This window comes from Arabidopsis lyrata (assembly GCF_000004255.2).
Source record: "Arabidopsis lyrata subsp. lyrata unplaced genomic scaffold ARALYscaffold_5, whole genome shotgun sequence".
Lineage (NCBI taxonomy): Eukaryota > Viridiplantae > Streptophyta > Magnoliopsida > Brassicales > Brassicaceae > Arabidopsis > Arabidopsis lyrata.
In genome coordinates, this window is record NW_003302551.1 from 10,904,654 (window position 1) to 10,922,231 (window position 17,578).

The 17,578-nt window shown below is 32.4% G+C and overlaps 2 protein-coding genes and 1 long non-coding RNA gene across 3 annotated transcripts; all 3 read right to left on the minus strand.

Moving 5' to 3' along the window:
• Nucleotides 1-1,162: 1,162 nt before the first annotated feature.
• On the minus strand, nucleotides 1,163-3,378 carry LOC9313402 (putative NAC domain-containing protein 61). Its single transcript, XM_021025849.1, has 3 exons — nucleotides 3,168-3,378; nucleotides 2,544-2,839; nucleotides 1,163-1,773 (listed from the first exon to the last, which is right to left on the minus strand). The coding sequence occupies exons 1-3, from the start codon at nucleotides 3,355-3,357 to the stop codon at nucleotides 1,489-1,491; spliced, it is 771 nt and encodes a 256-aa protein (XP_020881508.1). The 5' UTR covers nucleotides 3,358-3,378; the 3' UTR covers nucleotides 1,163-1,488.
• Nucleotides 3,379-6,799: 3,421 nt separating this feature from the next.
• LOC110228413 lies at nucleotides 6,800-7,553 on the minus strand. The gene is made up of 2 exons (XR_002331964.1): nucleotides 7,170-7,553; nucleotides 6,800-7,057 (listed from the first exon to the last, which is right to left on the minus strand). It is a non-coding gene; the product is annotated as an uncharacterized LOC110228413 (long non-coding RNA).
• Nucleotides 7,554-14,611: 7,058 nt separating this feature from the next.
• On the minus strand, nucleotides 14,612-16,772 carry LOC110228403. Its single transcript, XM_021025840.1, has 2 exons — nucleotides 15,024-16,772; nucleotides 14,612-14,682 (listed from the first exon to the last, which is right to left on the minus strand). Exons 1-2 carry the CDS (start codon nucleotides 16,366-16,368, stop codon nucleotides 14,636-14,638), a joined length of 1,392 nt encoding a protein of 463 aa, XP_020881499.1. The 5' UTR covers nucleotides 16,369-16,772; the 3' UTR covers nucleotides 14,612-14,635.
• Between the last annotated feature and the right edge of the window lie 806 nt (nucleotides 16,773-17,578).

Consider the following 17,578-nt stretch of genomic DNA (forward strand, 5'->3'; position numbering starts at 1 on the left):
TGCTGACCAAATAATTTTTCTTCTACTATTAGAGAACTATAACATGACATTTTCTACTTCATTTGAATTATTTTAGCTACCAGTTTGAAGTAAATCTACAAATGTACATTTTATCATTTATTTTTTCATTTACTCTCAACTCATTACAATAATAGTTAGGTCTTCTACAGTTTGGCTATAGAGTTACTTTCAAATTTTCTTTGTACACTGATATCTCTTTCTTCTTTATGAGTTGTGTGTGTCTTATTCTCATTATAACAATTGATTGGGAATAATGTCCAATTCTTTCGTTTATTTACCAGAACTGTTAATTTAATAGTGTTCAATCTCTGTTGATATGTCGGAGTAGCTATTGTTAATCTAAGTTTAAATTTTCTTGTTAGTCCATGAACTGATTTCATTGTGAAAGATTCAGTTTTTAGTCTCTGCATATCTCTAAGTCTTGTTTCTCTCTATCGTATAATTGCTTATAGAAAATGTTTTGTTGAAAAAGTCGAGACAAGAGGTCAAACACATTGTATGTGATTAATTAGATACAACATTAATTAGCCAAAATTCAAACACACATCAAACTTACTCTAAAGAAAGAGACGAAAATACATTCAAGCTGATAACAGACTCTTAAGAAACACATAAATTCTATACTTAAAGAAACTTAATCAAATAAAGCTAAGCGATATTTCAAATTTCTACACCGTACCTCAACAAATTAATTAAAACAAAAAAAAAGATTAAAGCAAAAAATGTTTTCTTGTCTCATGTGTTCTTTCTTATCTTTTTCTCTATTCCAAACATTATGAAAAATAAAAATAAGAACCATTTTACAGTTTTTATTTTGTGGATAGAAGTTTGAATGAGTAACAAAGAGCTTTAACAAGATCAAAGACATAAGCCGGTTTGGTTCAGCTAAACATGATGCACATACTCATCCAGTCATCCTCGTCTTTTTGTATCGATCTAATGATGGATGAATACAGATGAGAGATCACATCTCTATATATAAAAGAACACCTCTAAAAACAGATGGTTAGAGTTAAAATGATCACACACACACCTCTAAAAAAGAAATAAAGAAAGTGTCGGTGGATTTGTATTGAATGTGAGACTAATATCTAATTGATTGAAGCTAATTTCTATCGATTTTCTTTTGGAGAATAATACATGCAAAGTATTCTAAATATCCTCCATGATCAAGTAGAACCTTTCAACAATCTCTACTCATTCAAAACTAACGAACAAAAATAAGAAAGAAAGCCCACAAATGAAAATAAAGTAAAAAAGACTTGAAGTAAAAAATAGTAAATCTTCAAGTTTGGCCTAATAATCCGGTTAGGCCAAAAAAAAAGGTCTTTGTCGTGACAACTACGCCCATCTTCATCAATGTACTAAGTGTGTTATTTTACAAATCCGATTACTTATTCTACTTTTTTTCTTATCTTTCTCTTTTATATTTAGTAACAACTGAACATAAGAAGTAAACTAATATGTTTAAGACCAATTCATTTGTTCCCATTCCCAAAAAGGTTGTGATAGCCCATCAACCATATCTGAGATGCTTTGTGTAATAGTAGTAGCATTCTCCGGTAGATCAACTTGGTTTCCTCCTGAATGTGAAGTTTCTGGTGAGGTTGATAATGTGGAACGAGATGATGTCTCAACTCCATGGCTAGGAAGCGTTCTCTCTATCGCATAAGCTTCTGTGGGACGTCTGTCAAAGGCTCTCGAGCTTCCTGACTTTATGTAGATTCGACAGATACTGAATTCGTTCCTCAACTATATTGAATAACAACAAACTTCGTTACAACCTTATTTGATCAAGAAAGATTAACTATTGTTTTTCTTAGATATTATCAGTAACTTAGATACTAACTTATGCATCTTAGGATATAGAAATTCTATGAATCTAATATATAACCTATAGAGGAAAGAATGCATGCATGAATTTTTACTTTTTTTTTTTATGTTCAAGATTGAAGATTAAAAACCGGATTAAGATTTGAATGGCCACGATTAAATGTAGAGATTGTTGAGATCTTTTAAGGAAATTGAATTGAATATGGATGTAATTGTGGTAAGGATTAGTTATGCTTAATATATTAGGTTAAGATTTTTGGAAATGATTTTTTTATGTTAATATCTTTGTTTTAATTTTGAAAATCTAAATAATTAATGTTAATGACATTTGATCGTAAATAAGTTGGAACTCTAAGATTTATTTCATAAATGTCTCCAAAAATGTATATATAGCTGATATAAGTAAGCCCTGATATATGCGATTATATATATATATATAAACATCTATGATAAAGATTTTGGACAGAATCAAAGGGTGATTCGTTTTGAATTTTCTATGCTGTAATAAATGTTTTAAAGATTATTCTGCTAGTTTACTGCGCATGCTTGTCCAAAAAGGTGTTGAGACATCAGTTTTTTTTTATATTGGAATCCCACATATAAAATAGAATTAATTTGGTATTTGAGAAAAAGAACTTGTTCAATTAGTATTTGATGAAAATCTTCATTTTAAAGAAGTGGTTATGCACCTTTGGGATGGTAGTAGCAGTAGTAGATACACTGGCTGTTTCAACTGCTTTGTATTCATTCATCTTCCACTGTGTCTTTCTCCCAGTAGGTGCTTTTCCGGTATAGAAAACCATCGTCTTCTTAACTCCGATCACTCGGTTATCCGGCGAGAACACGGGGCCTGGTGAACCAGTTGCTTTCCAGTATCCTGAACCAGTGGTCCTACTCGGTCTTCCTCCTCTAGCTTCCCGCTCTTGTCTTGGCACGAAGAAAAGCCATTGTTCTGCGTCTCCTCGACACCTCTCTCCCGCAAGATCTACAAAACCAAACCCTCAATTTATGTGTTTTGCCTTACATGTTAATTAATTTAAACTTTATCGAAAATGAAATTGTTTAATTTTAGAAATGTCATTCTTTATAAAGTTTTTTTTATAACATATATAACCACAAAATCAAGAAACACAAACAAAGAATTGAAACTTAAATCTCAAGTCGACAACATTACTCTACTCAAGATACACAAGAAAGAAAACTCTACAGTGAAACGACGTGACGTTATGCTCCTAATTATTAACTACATATCTAAACGACAAACATATCAATATATCATCGACATAATTTATAGCTAATGATTGCATACGTACTTGGAAGCTGCGTAGGCTCAACGCTAAACACATCGAGGATCGGTATGAGACTGTGAATGGTGGCATTTCCTCCACCAAGCTGGATTCTTAGGTAATACGTAAGAAGCTCTACTTCTGTCGGATAGAACCGAAACCCTACGGGAAGCTCTTCCTCCATTTGCTTCTTGAATAAAGCTAAGTGAAACCTCATGGACTCATGATGAGTTTAAATAGGTGCAAGTAGAGATTGGTTTCTCCGAGTGAAATGAGAAAAGTTTTACGCGTTTGGACTTTAGTTTTTTGTTTATGTATATTATTATTTGTCTTTTCATATTTTGTTGGAGAATTGGACTCGGGCCCATATTTGTGATAATTTCGTGCCATTTCTATCATGTCTATACGTGAGATAGTGAGTGCTTTTCACAAACCACATACCTTATCATTGAATAAGTCAAGGCTTCTTACTAGTCTTCTTCTAATATTCATTATTATCTCGTCCTATTTTCCATTGTAATTACCTCCATGCATGTTCAGTTTTTGGTAAAAGGGTCGAAATAAATAAATCATATAAAGATTTTTTTTTTCACTTTTATCAAAAAACAAATATATAAAGATTTTTTTTATGTATTTGCTTTTACAATTTTTTTTGTCTAAAACTATATGGGAAAATTGAGTAAAGTAAATTCAAATATTGCATAGTAAATGTTATAATGATTAATAATATGAAACAAAAATAAATGGTTAGAACGTCTTACAAATTGAAACGAGGTAACATCATCTTCAAATGATTTTTGATGAATTTCGGTCATTTGGTCTACATTTGTTTTAGGTTTGGATGAGCTAAATATATCTTATTGAAGTTCAAAGCATAAATTATCCATTCTAGTGGCATTTCAATTTATATTTTGTGGATTAATACAATCCGCCGAAGCTAAATAAGCTAAAAACATTTAAGGAAAAAAAACATTTAGTTCTACGGAGTTGTTAGACGGGGTATCACATTGACACATTGGGATGTGGAGCTAACGTTTTTGGACATCAGCTATGACGTTCAGCTAACCCGGAAGTAAAAACATTTATGGTTAATAATTTTCTTTAGTTTGAATTAGTAGAAGTCTTTTATAGAGAAAGAGATTGTTAATTGTTTTATCATGTCGCATATTAGTTATCATGTCGCCAATTAATTATCTCGGAGACAAACAAAAATACTCCCTCCGTTTCGTATTAAATATCGTTTTAGACTTTGAATTTTGTTTTAAAATAAGTGTCGTTTTGTATTTTCAATGCATATAGTATGACACAAACATACATGATTATCCACCTACCTATTCAATATTAATAAATTTTGAAAGTTATTGACATTATTTGAATAATTTAAATATGCTTGAATTGAATAGTAGTTGATTAATTAATGATTGTTAGTACGAGTATTAAATAAAATAAAAGATTAATATTATGTAGAACTAATAAACTGATGCTCATTATTTTTTTAAAATGACATGTAATATATACTTTTTCGGTTTCAATATAACCAATGTTTTAGAGAAAAACAATTGTTTCAAATTTAGTGATGTTTTCAATTTTTTATGCAAAAAATAAATGTCTTAATTTTTTTGACCAATTGTATTTTACATTTTATTTTCTAATTGGTTGAATTCAGTTTATTTAACAAATTTTGTAGGAAGTAGGAACCAAGAAGTGAAGAGACAAAGCAAGAGACAAGGCAGGGTGAGATAAGTGTTCGTGTGGTCCTCTGAACATTATTAATCCAAGAGTGAACAAAAGATTATAAAATCGGGTGGAAAGTTTCAATTAAGAAAAAAAAAGTTTCAATTAAGTTCATTAACACGTAATAACTAAATGGTGTTGACAGAAAAAAAAAAAAAAAAAAAAAAAAAAAAAGAAGCCCCCAATAACTAAAGTGCAAGTGTTCATACATTCATTCATGATTTCATGTACACGAGCAGTGAACGTTATACTAATTGGTCCATTAGGTCCACAAGAACGGTTAAAGATTTTTAAAGTTTCATGCTTGTGTAGTAAATCAATCTTTCAAGCAGAGTTTCCATGATTTTTTTAATAGTGTTCCCAATTAGTCACATGGTTTATATTAATGTTAGAACATCACAAAATTTTGGGAAACACTATAATCATATATTTAAAAAACGGTTCGTATTTCTGTCGAGAAATGCTTTAGAAAATATTTAGTTTCTCTCAAGAAATATCCCATCTTTTATACATTGGATAAATGAAAGTATATATATATATATATATATATATATATATATAAGTTTATATATGAACTTATTCAAAAAAAGGTATATATATGAGCTAAGATGACCTTTCTCTTTGTTTTGACATCAGCTCTGATGTAATTAACCTCAAAACTTATATTTGATGAATATATTTCTTTAGTATTAGTCCACACAAGACTCTTTCCTAGTGAAATTGATGGTTTTATCATGCCGCTCAATAAATTTTCTCATAGACTTCTTATTCTTTTTTTTTTTTTTCACTGAATGATATTGATATTAGATTCGGAAAGGTTACAATACATGAGAAAGAAGAGATTAAACTACGGAGAGACACAATGCTCGACCCATAACCTACAAGAGGAAGGAAGATTTCGATAATACATTGCAAAAAACCAAACTAATCTTGTCTCAAGACTAACTAAGCTCTTGAAGCTCACCATAAGGACTTCCCGCACAACAATCTATGAAGACGGGTTTCAACACTTAAGGCAATAACAAGATAGTGGAACTTGGCCTTCTCGGTAAAAGATGCATATTTCTCAAATAATGCCTTGTCACGGGTCTCCCGGATGAACCGTAAGATAATCGAGAACCGCAAGACCTTTCAACGCCACAACTAACAAGTATTGAAGCCAACCAAAGCTTAATACTACGGAATAAACCTCCGAACTGACACAAAGAGCTCAACCCCAAACTAACATCGAGTAAATTAGTCGAGGAGGAGAAACTGAAGCCCAAACAAGGGAGACGATAGCCCAAAAGAGGGGAGCATTATAAACGACCCAACACTCCAAAAGCTAAAACTTAATAAGCGATTGCAAGATATGGGGCTAACGAGAAACAAAGCAATACAAGAGAGGACAACCGTAGAGACGAAGGAGATACCAAGTTGTCGAGAGACAGATCCGATGTTGCACAGAATCGCCAAGGGAGAAAAGTAAGCGCCGTCGAGAGGACAAAAGAGAGGTTTTAGAAAACGCCTAACCTCAACGGAGAGAACCACCGGCCAAACCAGAAGCTATCCGTGACTCCACTTCGTGACACCAGAACGAGATCGGTGACACCAACAATCGACCAACAGATCCATCAGACTTCTTATTCAAGCACCCAAATTATAACAAATTAAAAAGACTTTATTTTTGTTTTGACATCAGCTCTGACGTAATTAATCTCAAACTTATATTTGATGAATTTATTTCTTTAGTATTAGTCCACACAAGACTCTTTCCTAGGCCTGGGCGTTCGGTTTACTCGGGTTATTCGGTTCGGTTTAATCGGTTTTTCGGGTTTTTCGGTTTTATAAAATTTTGCCGAATTGAACCGAATAATAATTCGGTTCGGTTTAATCGGAACTCGGTTTTTTCGGTTCGGTTCTAGGACTAAAAATCAATTCCGAAGTAAACCGAAAATTTTTCTACTTCGGTTTTTTAAAACCGAATTAGACCAAAATCAAGATAATGGGCTTCGTAAACAGAAAATTACAATTACAAACCAATAAATAATGGGCCGAAACAAACAAACCCAAGCCCAAATTAAATTACAATTACAAATCCAAATCCAAAAAAAATTAGGGCTGATGAAAGCTTGCCGCCGCTACTCTCTTCCTAGCCAACGAGCCGTCGCCGTCGCCGTAGAGAAATATTTCTCCGATGAGATCTATCACCAACCATCATCAAAACCACATCGATTCAAATCCATCATAAAATTAAGAAAAAAAGGAAAAGAAAAACAAAAACAAAATTGAAAATCGTTAGATCTGAAGACTTACTTTCTGAAAACAAAATCTGGTCGAAGCTAGTGATGAACGGCCAACCCATGTCGAAACTGAACCACGGTATCGATGTTGGAGAGTCTAAAAAAGAAGTAAGGAGAAGAAGAAAGAAGTAAGGAGAAGAAGAAAGAGTGGAAAAAGAAGGATCGTAAAGGAGAGGAGAAGAGATGAAATGAATTAGATCTAGGGTTTTATGTTTTTATACCATGTTCCCTTAAACCGAATTAACCGATCGATAACCGACTACCGAACCGACCCGAACCGACATCCGATTGCCCAAACTAATTTTGCCGTTCGGTTTGGTCTAATCTCTTCGGTTTTCGCCGAAAACCGAAAATCTCGGGTTGATCGGGTCGGTTTGATCGGTTTCTGCCGTTTGCCCAGGCCTACTCTTTCCTAGTGAAATTGATGGTTTTGTCATGCTGCTCAATAAACTTTCTCATAGACTTCTTATTCTTTTTTGAGCAAAGAGACTTCTTAGGGTTTAGTATAATCATAATAGTAAAACTAGATGATGTTTCCTGCTATATATGCATGAAACTAAAATATTTTTGAAGTATTAAACAAGTTAAAATATTTTTATTTTATGGTTGAAAATGGTAATGATATTCAATCCGATTTATTTTGAGACTAGGGTTTAGTATAATCATAGGGTTTATTAGTATATTGACCAAAAATTTTATCAATATAAACCATCTACTATACATTTTTGCAGCAGTTTTTGGGGTACCCAAATCGGGTCAAATTTGTTTAATTTTGACCCGGAAATCTTCAATCGGATCTTTCCTTAAATTTTGGCAAAATTAAAAAACGAAAATAATTAATAAAATCTAAAATATATATACTTTCTCAACTAATTACTATATTTAAACGCTTTATTTATGGTATATTCTCCACGATTTTTATAGATAAAGAAATCAAATATGATGATTTAATGCTAATATAACAAATTTGCACTAATTTCCTAAAACCTCTCTACCTAATTTAAACATAAATATATGATTCTTATTTCACTTTTATTTGATCTTATATTTATATTATTTTAAATTATTATAAAATATATAAATAGTTAGTAAATTTTAGTTTTTTTTTTTTCTGCATATGTTACAATTCAAATTTTTTAAAACGGACATATATTACTCAATCGATGAATAAAAATATGTGTGTAATCTATATTAACATTTTTAAGAACAAATTGAGCATTTAATCATGTCGTTATTTTATTCAGACCCGAAATTGAGTCATTCGGATCTTTCTTTAATTTTTACAATTATCTAAAATGGGACAGTATATCACGGGTGAAATCCTAATTAGTATTTTAAGATACAATTATAAATTATTTTTACGGGTTGGTCTAAAAACACACACTAATTTAAAAATATACATGGAAACTATTTGAAAGCAACTTTCAAATTAACTCGAATTATATGACATTTAAATAAAAGTGTTATTAAAAAAATAACAAAATGATGTTTAATTTCATTTTAGATTATATGGTTGGACGGGTTTGGGTCAATATTAATACGAGACAATATACCACAGGTGAAATCCTATAAATAACAAATCAAAATACAATTATACAATCTTAAACACTAAACAAAACAAATACAACTTAAAATTTTTTATTTTAGATACAATGCATGTGACCCGCGGTATACAACAAAAAATATTATACACAATAAATTCATCAATTTATAAAAATAAAAAAATCAAATAATTAACCCGCGGTGTACCGCGGGTCATATCCTAGTGAAATATAAGAAAGTATAGTAAAACTTTGTTTTTTTTTTTTTTTTGTATAGTCAAATCATTGTATTTACGATGGAGTGGATAAACCTAAACAATGTGGCTCTTGCTCATAATATAATACTTTATTCCAGTAATTAACGTTGGAAACCAATGACGAACATAAATCGAAAATGACTGATTTTAATAGAACTTCACGCAGATTAAAAAAAAAAAAAAATTGGGAGCTACAAGTTTTCTCTCTCGCTCTAAAGCTCTCACTTTCTGATAATGAAAAGAGATTATTACAAATGATTAATATAAAAAAAAAAAAATCTAGGAGATACATGTATATAAAAATCTAGGAGATACATGTATATGCCTATAGAAAAATCACTTTTTGAACAATATACAAAATGAATATTTAGGCTTATGGATTCATAAATTCATTCACATAATGAATATTTAGGGGAAAATAATGGTCATAAATGCGTGCTAAAAGGCACTCAAGTGGGAGAGAGGTGTTGGTGTGGTCCTAACAGTATTCGAAGAGTGATTAAAAGACTATAAAATTGGGTGAAATTTTTCAAAACATGAATGGGTTCATTATGTCTTTAAGTTGACACATTCATACATCAGTAAAAGTGGCAAGTGTACATTGTTCAAACATTTATATGCACAAGTAGTGAACGTAAGACTAATTGGTCCAAGTGGTCAAAGAGCTCATGATCATATTACTATATTAATATAAACTAATTCGTGCAATCTAATTGTGTATATCGACTTTTGAAGTTTCATGCATGCGCCGTAAATAACTTTATTATTTCATCTTTCATGTAGATCCATGATTTTTTTTTCGTGATTGTAGTTTTACACAAAACATATAAATTATTTAACAAAAGGCGTCAGTGATATATGATATGCTCATTAATTCTATGCATGTAAGAATTCTTTAATTCGCTAATATAGAATTTATGTGGATATAAGTTACACAAAAGAAAAAAAAATCAAGTTAATCATTAGGTCTTAAAAAATGTGAGATTCGTTTATGTTTTTACAAATGTGAGTTTAGAGAAAAATAACAGACAAAAAGTTGCATCACATGTAAAATAGTCATGCCCGACTTTTGATTTCATTATTTTTTTTTAATTTTTTTTTATTGGTGAAGAAAGTCGTGAAAATGTTGATTTTACATGTCTCATGTAAGACAACAGCAGAAATTTTCTCGGAAACTGTCTTCGCTTTTGATTCCGGAGACCCAAAAGGCAAAAAGTCTTGTTTCTTTTGTCTAAAAGACTAAAACTCTACATGCTGGAAAGAGATAACGAAAAGGTCAAATCATATTCTCTTCTTCTCTTTTTGGAATAACAGATCTTCATATTCTCGGAAAATGTCTTAGATTATATTTTTCATCTTTTTTGTTTTTTGGTGAAGAGTCTTAGCTTATTCAATGTGGTTTATATATTCAATTAAAAAAATAATCTATCATATATTTATTAATAAAGATAATATATTTGTCATCGTTTTTACTATAAACTAGCGATTAACCAGCGGTACACCGCGGGGTGATTTTTTCTAAAATTTATGATTTTCAAAATTTTTAAATTATGTATTATATATAAAAATTAGCAAATTGTATTTTTTTTAAGATATTTATAATTTATAGTTTATAATTGTCATTAAGTAATGGTATACTACGGAACAAATTTTGTTTTACACAATTTTAACTAAATTAGACTGATTCGATATGTCTAATATTACAGATCTTCCAAAATAATAAAATGGAGATTTAACCCGTATTGAAGGGACATGTTAATGATATTTTAAAATTTTATTAATTTTGATTCAAACCTGTCCCGCTATATAACTCTACCCCGCCATATAATTCCGTCCCGTAATATAACCCGTCATGTGTTAGTTTAAACTGTTGATATGTTCAAATATTTATAATATTATTAAAAATTTATTGATTTTGAATATATAAATTATAATAATTATTTTTTAAAAAAATTATACAGATTTTTTGAATTCCGATTGTTAGTAGTATTAAAAAATTTCTCAAATTCGTTTGTATGAATATTTGTTTGGGCGATTTTGTGTTGATAATATAGGACAATATATGGTAAGTGATTTTGAATTAAAAATCTTAATTTAAATAGAGTATAAATAATCATTGTCTAAATATTAGAAAAGATTGTCTCCAGATTTTTGGCAAATAATTAGATTAACATATATTTAATTAAAGAAACAAATCTTGAGAATTAATGTTAATGGCATTAAATTGTAAATAAGAGCCAACTCCAGGATTTATTTCAAAAATATATCCGAAAATGTATATATAGATTTAAATTGAGTATATATTTTTGATTAATAATTTTTATTTTATGTTCTTATCAACCGAATATTTTATTACCTATTTAGCTATAAGACCAAAATCATCTACTCATCTCTTCATCACTCTATATTTATAAAATACATATTTCTCAAATTATCATTTTCAACTACAGATTTCTTAATATTTTTTTGTTAAGAGGCTTGATAATATCTCTTAATTATACTTTCAAAATTACCCTTTTTAATTTATCAAAAATGCACTCATATTTTTAACTAATTTAACTCTCTTTTTTTTTCTAATTTGATGAACCATGTAACTTAGTGGTTTGTGATAATCGTTGATTTGTCATCTTTCAGATCTAACAAACTTTCCCTTTCAATTATGATTATGCTTCATTAAGTTGGAAATAAACATAGAATGTTCCTTAAATACAAACATCTAAACCAAGAATATGGTTAACCAAATGAGAAAGATAAACCGGAACAATAACCAATATATAGACTCTGATACTCCCCCTCAAGATGGAGAGTACAGGTGATGAAGTCCCATCTTGGACAGTAGATGATTGAACTGAAGTGCAGTGAGAGGCTTAGTGAGTAAGTCGGCGATCTGATGTTCAGTGCCTATGTGCAGCGTCTTCAAGAAACCAGAAGCTACACGCTCTCGAACCACATGAACATCCCGAGTAATATGCTTAGTCCTCTCATGATAAACAGAGTTCTTTGCAATATGTAATGCAGCCTCATTGTCACAATACAGTACAATTGTGTCATTGAGAGGAACCTGCAAATCCTCAAGAAGTGAATTTATCCAAATCAACTCACATGTAGCATTTGCCATGCTTCTGTACTCAGCTTCAGCAGAACTGCGACTAACCACATCTTGTTTCTTGGATTTCCAAGAGATTAAAGAATCTCCAAGAAACACACAATAGCCAGAAATCGATCTGCTACTCTCAGGACAGTTGCTCCAATCAGCATCAGCAAATGCACGAAGTTTAAGAGAAGAAGTGACTGGATAAAACACACCTTGACCTGGATCATTTTTCAGGTAACGCAGAATGCGATGCGCAGCAACAAGATGAGGTGCTCGGGGATTACTCATATATTGACTCAACTTGTTGACTGCGAAACATATGTCAGGTCTTGTGACAGTAAGATAGACCAACTTACCAATGAGCTTCCTGTAATGAGAAGGATCAGAAAGCAAGTCACCAGTTTCCTGGCTTAATTTGAGATTGAGCTCCATTGGTGTTGGTACAGGTTTACAACCAAGAAAACCAAATTCTTCAAGTAACTCCAATGCATATTTTCTCTGTGAAACAGAGATTCCTTCTTTGGATCTAGCAACTTCTAATCCCAGAAAATATCGCAGTTGCCCCAAATCTTTGATCTTGAACTCTTTAGCTAGCAACTGTTTGATATCCACTATTGCAGAGTCCTTGTTACTGACAAGCATTATATCATCCACATAGACCAATAGTGCCAGAAAACAACCAGAAGTGACTCTGACAAACATAGTCGGATCAAAGAAGGATTGAAGAAAACCATTTTGCAGGAGAACACCAGAAAACTTGTGAAACCATTTTCTTGAAGCCTGCTTAAGACCATATAAAGATTTTACAAGACGACAGACAGGTTTCTCTGGTAAAATCTCCCCCTGTCTTGGTGTATAACCCTGTGGCAGATGCATATAAATCTCCTCTTCTAAATCACCATGGAGGAATGCATTAGTAACATCCATCTGATTAATGCTCCAGTTGTGAATTGCAGACAGAGCAAGCATTAATCTGACAGAAGAAAGCTTAGCAACAGGACTAAAAGTGTCTATATAATCTACACCTTCTTGTTGAGTATAGCCCTTAGCAACTAAGCGAGCTTTGTATCTTTCAATAGAGCCATCAGATTTATATTTGATTTTATACACCCATTTGCAACCAATAGCATGTTTCCCATCAGGTAAAGAACAAATCTCCCAAGTGGATGTACTCACCAGAGCATCCAACTCCAGGTTCATCGCATCAAGCCATTGTTTCAACAAAACTGCTTCTTTAAAGGATTTTGGTTCTTTCTCAGAAATAATGGCAAAACAGAACAGACGATACTCATGAGAGAGTTTATCGTAGGACAAATAAGCAGAGAGAGGATGAGCAGTACCATGAAGAGAAGGAGAAGGCTCTTTGGTAATAAGAGAGCAATGGTACTGTGAAAGATAACTAGGAGCACGTGTCTCTCTACGAGGCCTAAGTGTGTTAGCCATACCATCCCGAGTCTGAGCATTTTGATTTGAAGTGTTTATGTTACGTGTATGTGTGTGCTCTAGAACAGTATTAGCATCAGTGATAGGATCATTCTCAGCCAAAGAAGTAGTAAAATCATCATAGACTTTTAAATTTTCCAAATCTTTTAAATGTTGTTCAGAAGCAGGAAGCATAGAATCATCAAAGAAAGAAATGCTGCGAGAAACTGAATTATCAATAAAAGGAAAAATGGTTTCATGGAAAACAACATTGCGAGTAATTGAAATTGTATTAGATTCAAGATCCAAAACTTTGTAACCTTTAAAACCGGGTTCATAACCAATGAATGCACATGCTCTAGCTCTCTCTGTAAACTTATGTCTATCATGCTGATGAGAAGATGCATAAGAAAGACAACCAAAGACTCTTAGAATAGTATAATCTGGTAACTTCTTGTTTAAAAGCTCAAAAGGAGACCTATCATTTAAAACTGGTGTGGGAATTCTATTAATCAAGAAAGCTGCAGTTGAAACACATTCTGGCCAATATGAAAGAGGAATGTTTGATTGAAAATATAATGATCTAGCAACATTCAGAAGATGCTGATGTTTACGTTCTACTACAGAGTTTTGTTGAGGAGTGTATGCACAAGAATGATAATGAAAAATGCCATGTTTAGCTAATAATTCTTTGAATTGTAATTCTGGTGCATTATCAGATCTTATACTTTTAACTTTGAAACCATATTGATTATGAACTAATGCCAAGAAATCTGGAAAAACTTTTGAAACATCACTTTTTAACTGAAGAAAATAAAGCCAAGTAAAACGTGTGCAATCATCAACAATTGTTAAGAAATATCGAAAACCTTTGACAGAAGTTATATGAAAAGGACCCCAAACATCAATGTGAATCAAAGAAAAAGGTTCCTCAGAAATTTTATTATTGGAAATAAAAGGCAAGCGTTTTTGTTTTGACATATGACAAATCTTACAATGAAATTCAGAAATTTTTGAAGGAATGTTTAAATTGGAAGAAACAGATTGAATTCTTGAAAGAGATGGATGTCCAAGACGCTGATGCCAAAGCTCAGGAGAGACAGTAATGAATGCAAGATAATGCTGATCTTTATCAGGTGGAGGTGGTGAATTTAAGAGATAAAGATCATTGGATTGATCCCCTCTTCCAATCGTCCAAGCCTGAGTATGATCCTGAATTAAACAAGAATCATGATAAAAATGAATAGAAAGATTTTTATTTGTTTTTGTTAAAGAACTAATGCTAATGAGATTAAAATGAAAATCAGGAACATAAAAAACAGGATGAAGAATGAGACTATCACTAAGCTTAATTGTTCCAGCAGTGTGAATGGAGATTTGAGTGTTATTGGGAAGGTTTATTGTGGTATGCTCAACTCGGTAGGTATTAGAAAACATACTAAGGTCACAGCAGATATGACAACTAGCTCCAGTATCTAAGATCCAGACATTATGTGGAACAATAAGGCCTGGTTCGAAAGCAGAAATATAGTGACAAGGTACAAGAGGCATACCTTGTGCTGAGATTGAACCAATATGTTGTGAAACAGGCTGAGGACATATGACTTGATACGGAGAACCTTGAAGTTGTCTATTCAGTTGTGTAACCACCTGAGAAACTTGATTTCCACCATGTGAGCTAGTACCAGCAACAAAACCACTTCCAGAATGAACCATGTTAACAGAATGATTAGTCAACTGAGGATTACTGACAACAGGAGTACTAACAACAGGAGTAGTAGAAGACTGTCCAGCAGTGACAAAAGGACCAGTTTGAGAGCCAGCATGAGCAGTATAGGGTTGACCTGTGTAGTAAACCGGATTCTGCGGAACTGGAGCTTGAAACTGTGGATTTGGAACATAAAACATCTGTTGTTGTTGATCAGGAGACTGAAGATAAACATTCTGCTCTGGAGATTGTGAATAAACCATATGAATTCCATTCTGCTGTGGAAACTTTGCTTTAGAAGGATCACCTTGAGAACCAGAAGGAAGAGGAATCTTATAGCCTGGAGGATATCCATGCAACTTATAGCATCTTGCAACTGTATGTCCAAGCAAACCACAATGAGTACAGAGAGGACGAGGACGTCCCTGTTGATGAGGATTCTTTGATTTCTGATAACCCATGGATGCTTGAAAAACAGGATTCTCTGGTATAGGTGATGTAGTTAAGCCTCGTTGCTGTTCATCTTGAGAAACAAAGTTGTAAATCTTTGTGAAATCTGGAAGAGGATCCATCATAAGAATCTGGCGACGAGTCTGAGTAAAAGACTCATTCAAACGCATTAAGAATCTGACAATGTTGCGCCTCTCATAGAGTTGAAGCCAACGATCATTAGATCCACATGTATAATTACCACAGTTACAGGAAGGTAATTCTTCGAAGTTCTTTAGCTCTTCCCATAGAGTAGTAAGACGAGTGTAGTATGCATTGAGATCTAAAGATCCTTGATGTAAACGATCCAATTGATCTTGAACGCTATAGATTTTAGACAAATTACTCTGCCTAAATCTACCTTCCAGATTCAACCACAACAAATGAGCATCATCGAAATAAACGGTGCTAGAACCTAGATCCTTCGTTACAGAGTTCGTAATCCAAGTACATACCATATCGTTGCATCGAGTCCATGCTCCATAATCAGCGTGAGTTTCTGGCGGTTTGGTGATACTTCCATTGATGAATCCGAGTTTGTTCTTGGCGTTTAAAGCTTTGAGGATAGATCGTCGCCAAGTGTGGTAGTTAGATTCACCGGTGAGCTTATCAAGGACCAAATTCACACCAGAATTATCAGCAGCATGAAGATACAACGGATTTGCGTAAGGATCGGAGTTCGTAGCAGCTTGATTTGACATTGCAAGAAGAAATCGTAACTAGATTCAGCTGAAAGAAGAAGAAAGAACGCGATCGGAATGTAACGCGATCGGAAAAGCAAGAAAACGATGAAGAAGAAAGAAAATCTCCGATGAAAACGCAGATAATGAATCGGAGAAGAAGAAGATGATGGATTCAAGAGAAACAAACGAAAGATGGAGGATGATTTGATGATTTGATTTTGCGGAAGATGAATGAAACTTGAAGAAGAAAAGCTGGAAGAAAAAAATGCTCTGATACCATTTCAGATCTAACAAACTTTCCCTTTCAATTATGATTATGCTTCATTAAGTTGGAAATAAACATAGAATGTTCCTTAAATACAAACATCTAAACCAAGAATATGGTTAACCAAATGAGAAAGATAAACCGGGACAATAACCAATATATAGACTCTGATATCATCATCTAAATTAAACATGTATATTGTGTAATGCATGTTGACGTTATTATATATTCATGCACTGGGTGTTTCAAACATGAATATTCAGTGTAAAATATTTTGATCAGAAATGCGTCTTCATGCGTTTCAATGAACCACAAAAAAAAAAAAACATTTACGTGAGAATAAATGAAGTGACGAGGAAGGGTGGGATGCGTGTTGTACTTGGTTTGGTTCTCTTAACATAAATCTAGACGTACGTGAACAATAGACTAAATATGAATCGAGAGTTTCAATTATTTTCATAGTAACACGTACGCCATCAAATCAAAACAAGAATGAGTTCTTACAGTCACTCACACAAATGTACAAAAACACTGAATAAAATAATAATAATAATAGGTTCAAACATTCATGTGCATGAGGATTAATTACTGAACATTGACTAATTAGTCCGAGAGCTGGAGAGTTATTTTCGGTATATATCTGGTCTATGAATTGGATATGTCTTAATCAAAATATACGAATCAAACCAAATTTTGCCAGTTTGACATAAATTAATTTTAAGCTTGGTTCATACATGTAACATGTGCAGTGAATAAACTTATTATGTTATTATCTTTTCGATCTCATGAAACAATTTCACCTATTTTGTATCATAATCTTAAACATTTTTCTTTAAACGAATTGTTGTATAACAAAATTAAGATGTTATATTATAACTCTACCTCCATAAATTCATCTGGATCTTTTTTGCAACCAGTTTATTATATCTCTACATATTTGAATCTCGGTATAGATAACATGAC

What these genes read in the sequence shown, in the direction of transcription:
- LOC9313402 (XM_021025849.1), bottom strand. Translation starts at nt 3,357, where the DNA reads ATGAGGTTTCACTTAGCTTTATTCAAGAAGCAAATGGAGGAAGAGCTT. An exon ending in TGAGCCTACGCAGCTTCCAA is followed by an intron (nt 2,840 to 3,167) that starts GTACGTATGCAA and finishes TTGGTTTTGTAG; the next exon opens with ATCTTGCGGGAGAGAGGTGT. An exon ending in CTGCTACTACCATCCCAAAG is followed by an intron (nt 1,774 to 2,543) that starts GTGCATAACCAC and finishes TATTCAATATAG; the next exon opens with TTGAGGAACGAATTCAGTAT.
- LOC110228403 (XM_021025840.1), bottom strand. Translation starts at nt 16,368, where the DNA reads ATGTCAAATCAAGCTGCTACGAACTCCGATCCTTACGCAAATCCGTTG. An exon ending in TGGTTCAATCTCAGCACAAG is followed by an intron (nt 14,683 to 15,023) that starts GTATGCCTCTTG and finishes TGTTTAATTCAG; the next exon opens with GATCATACTCAGGCTTGGAC.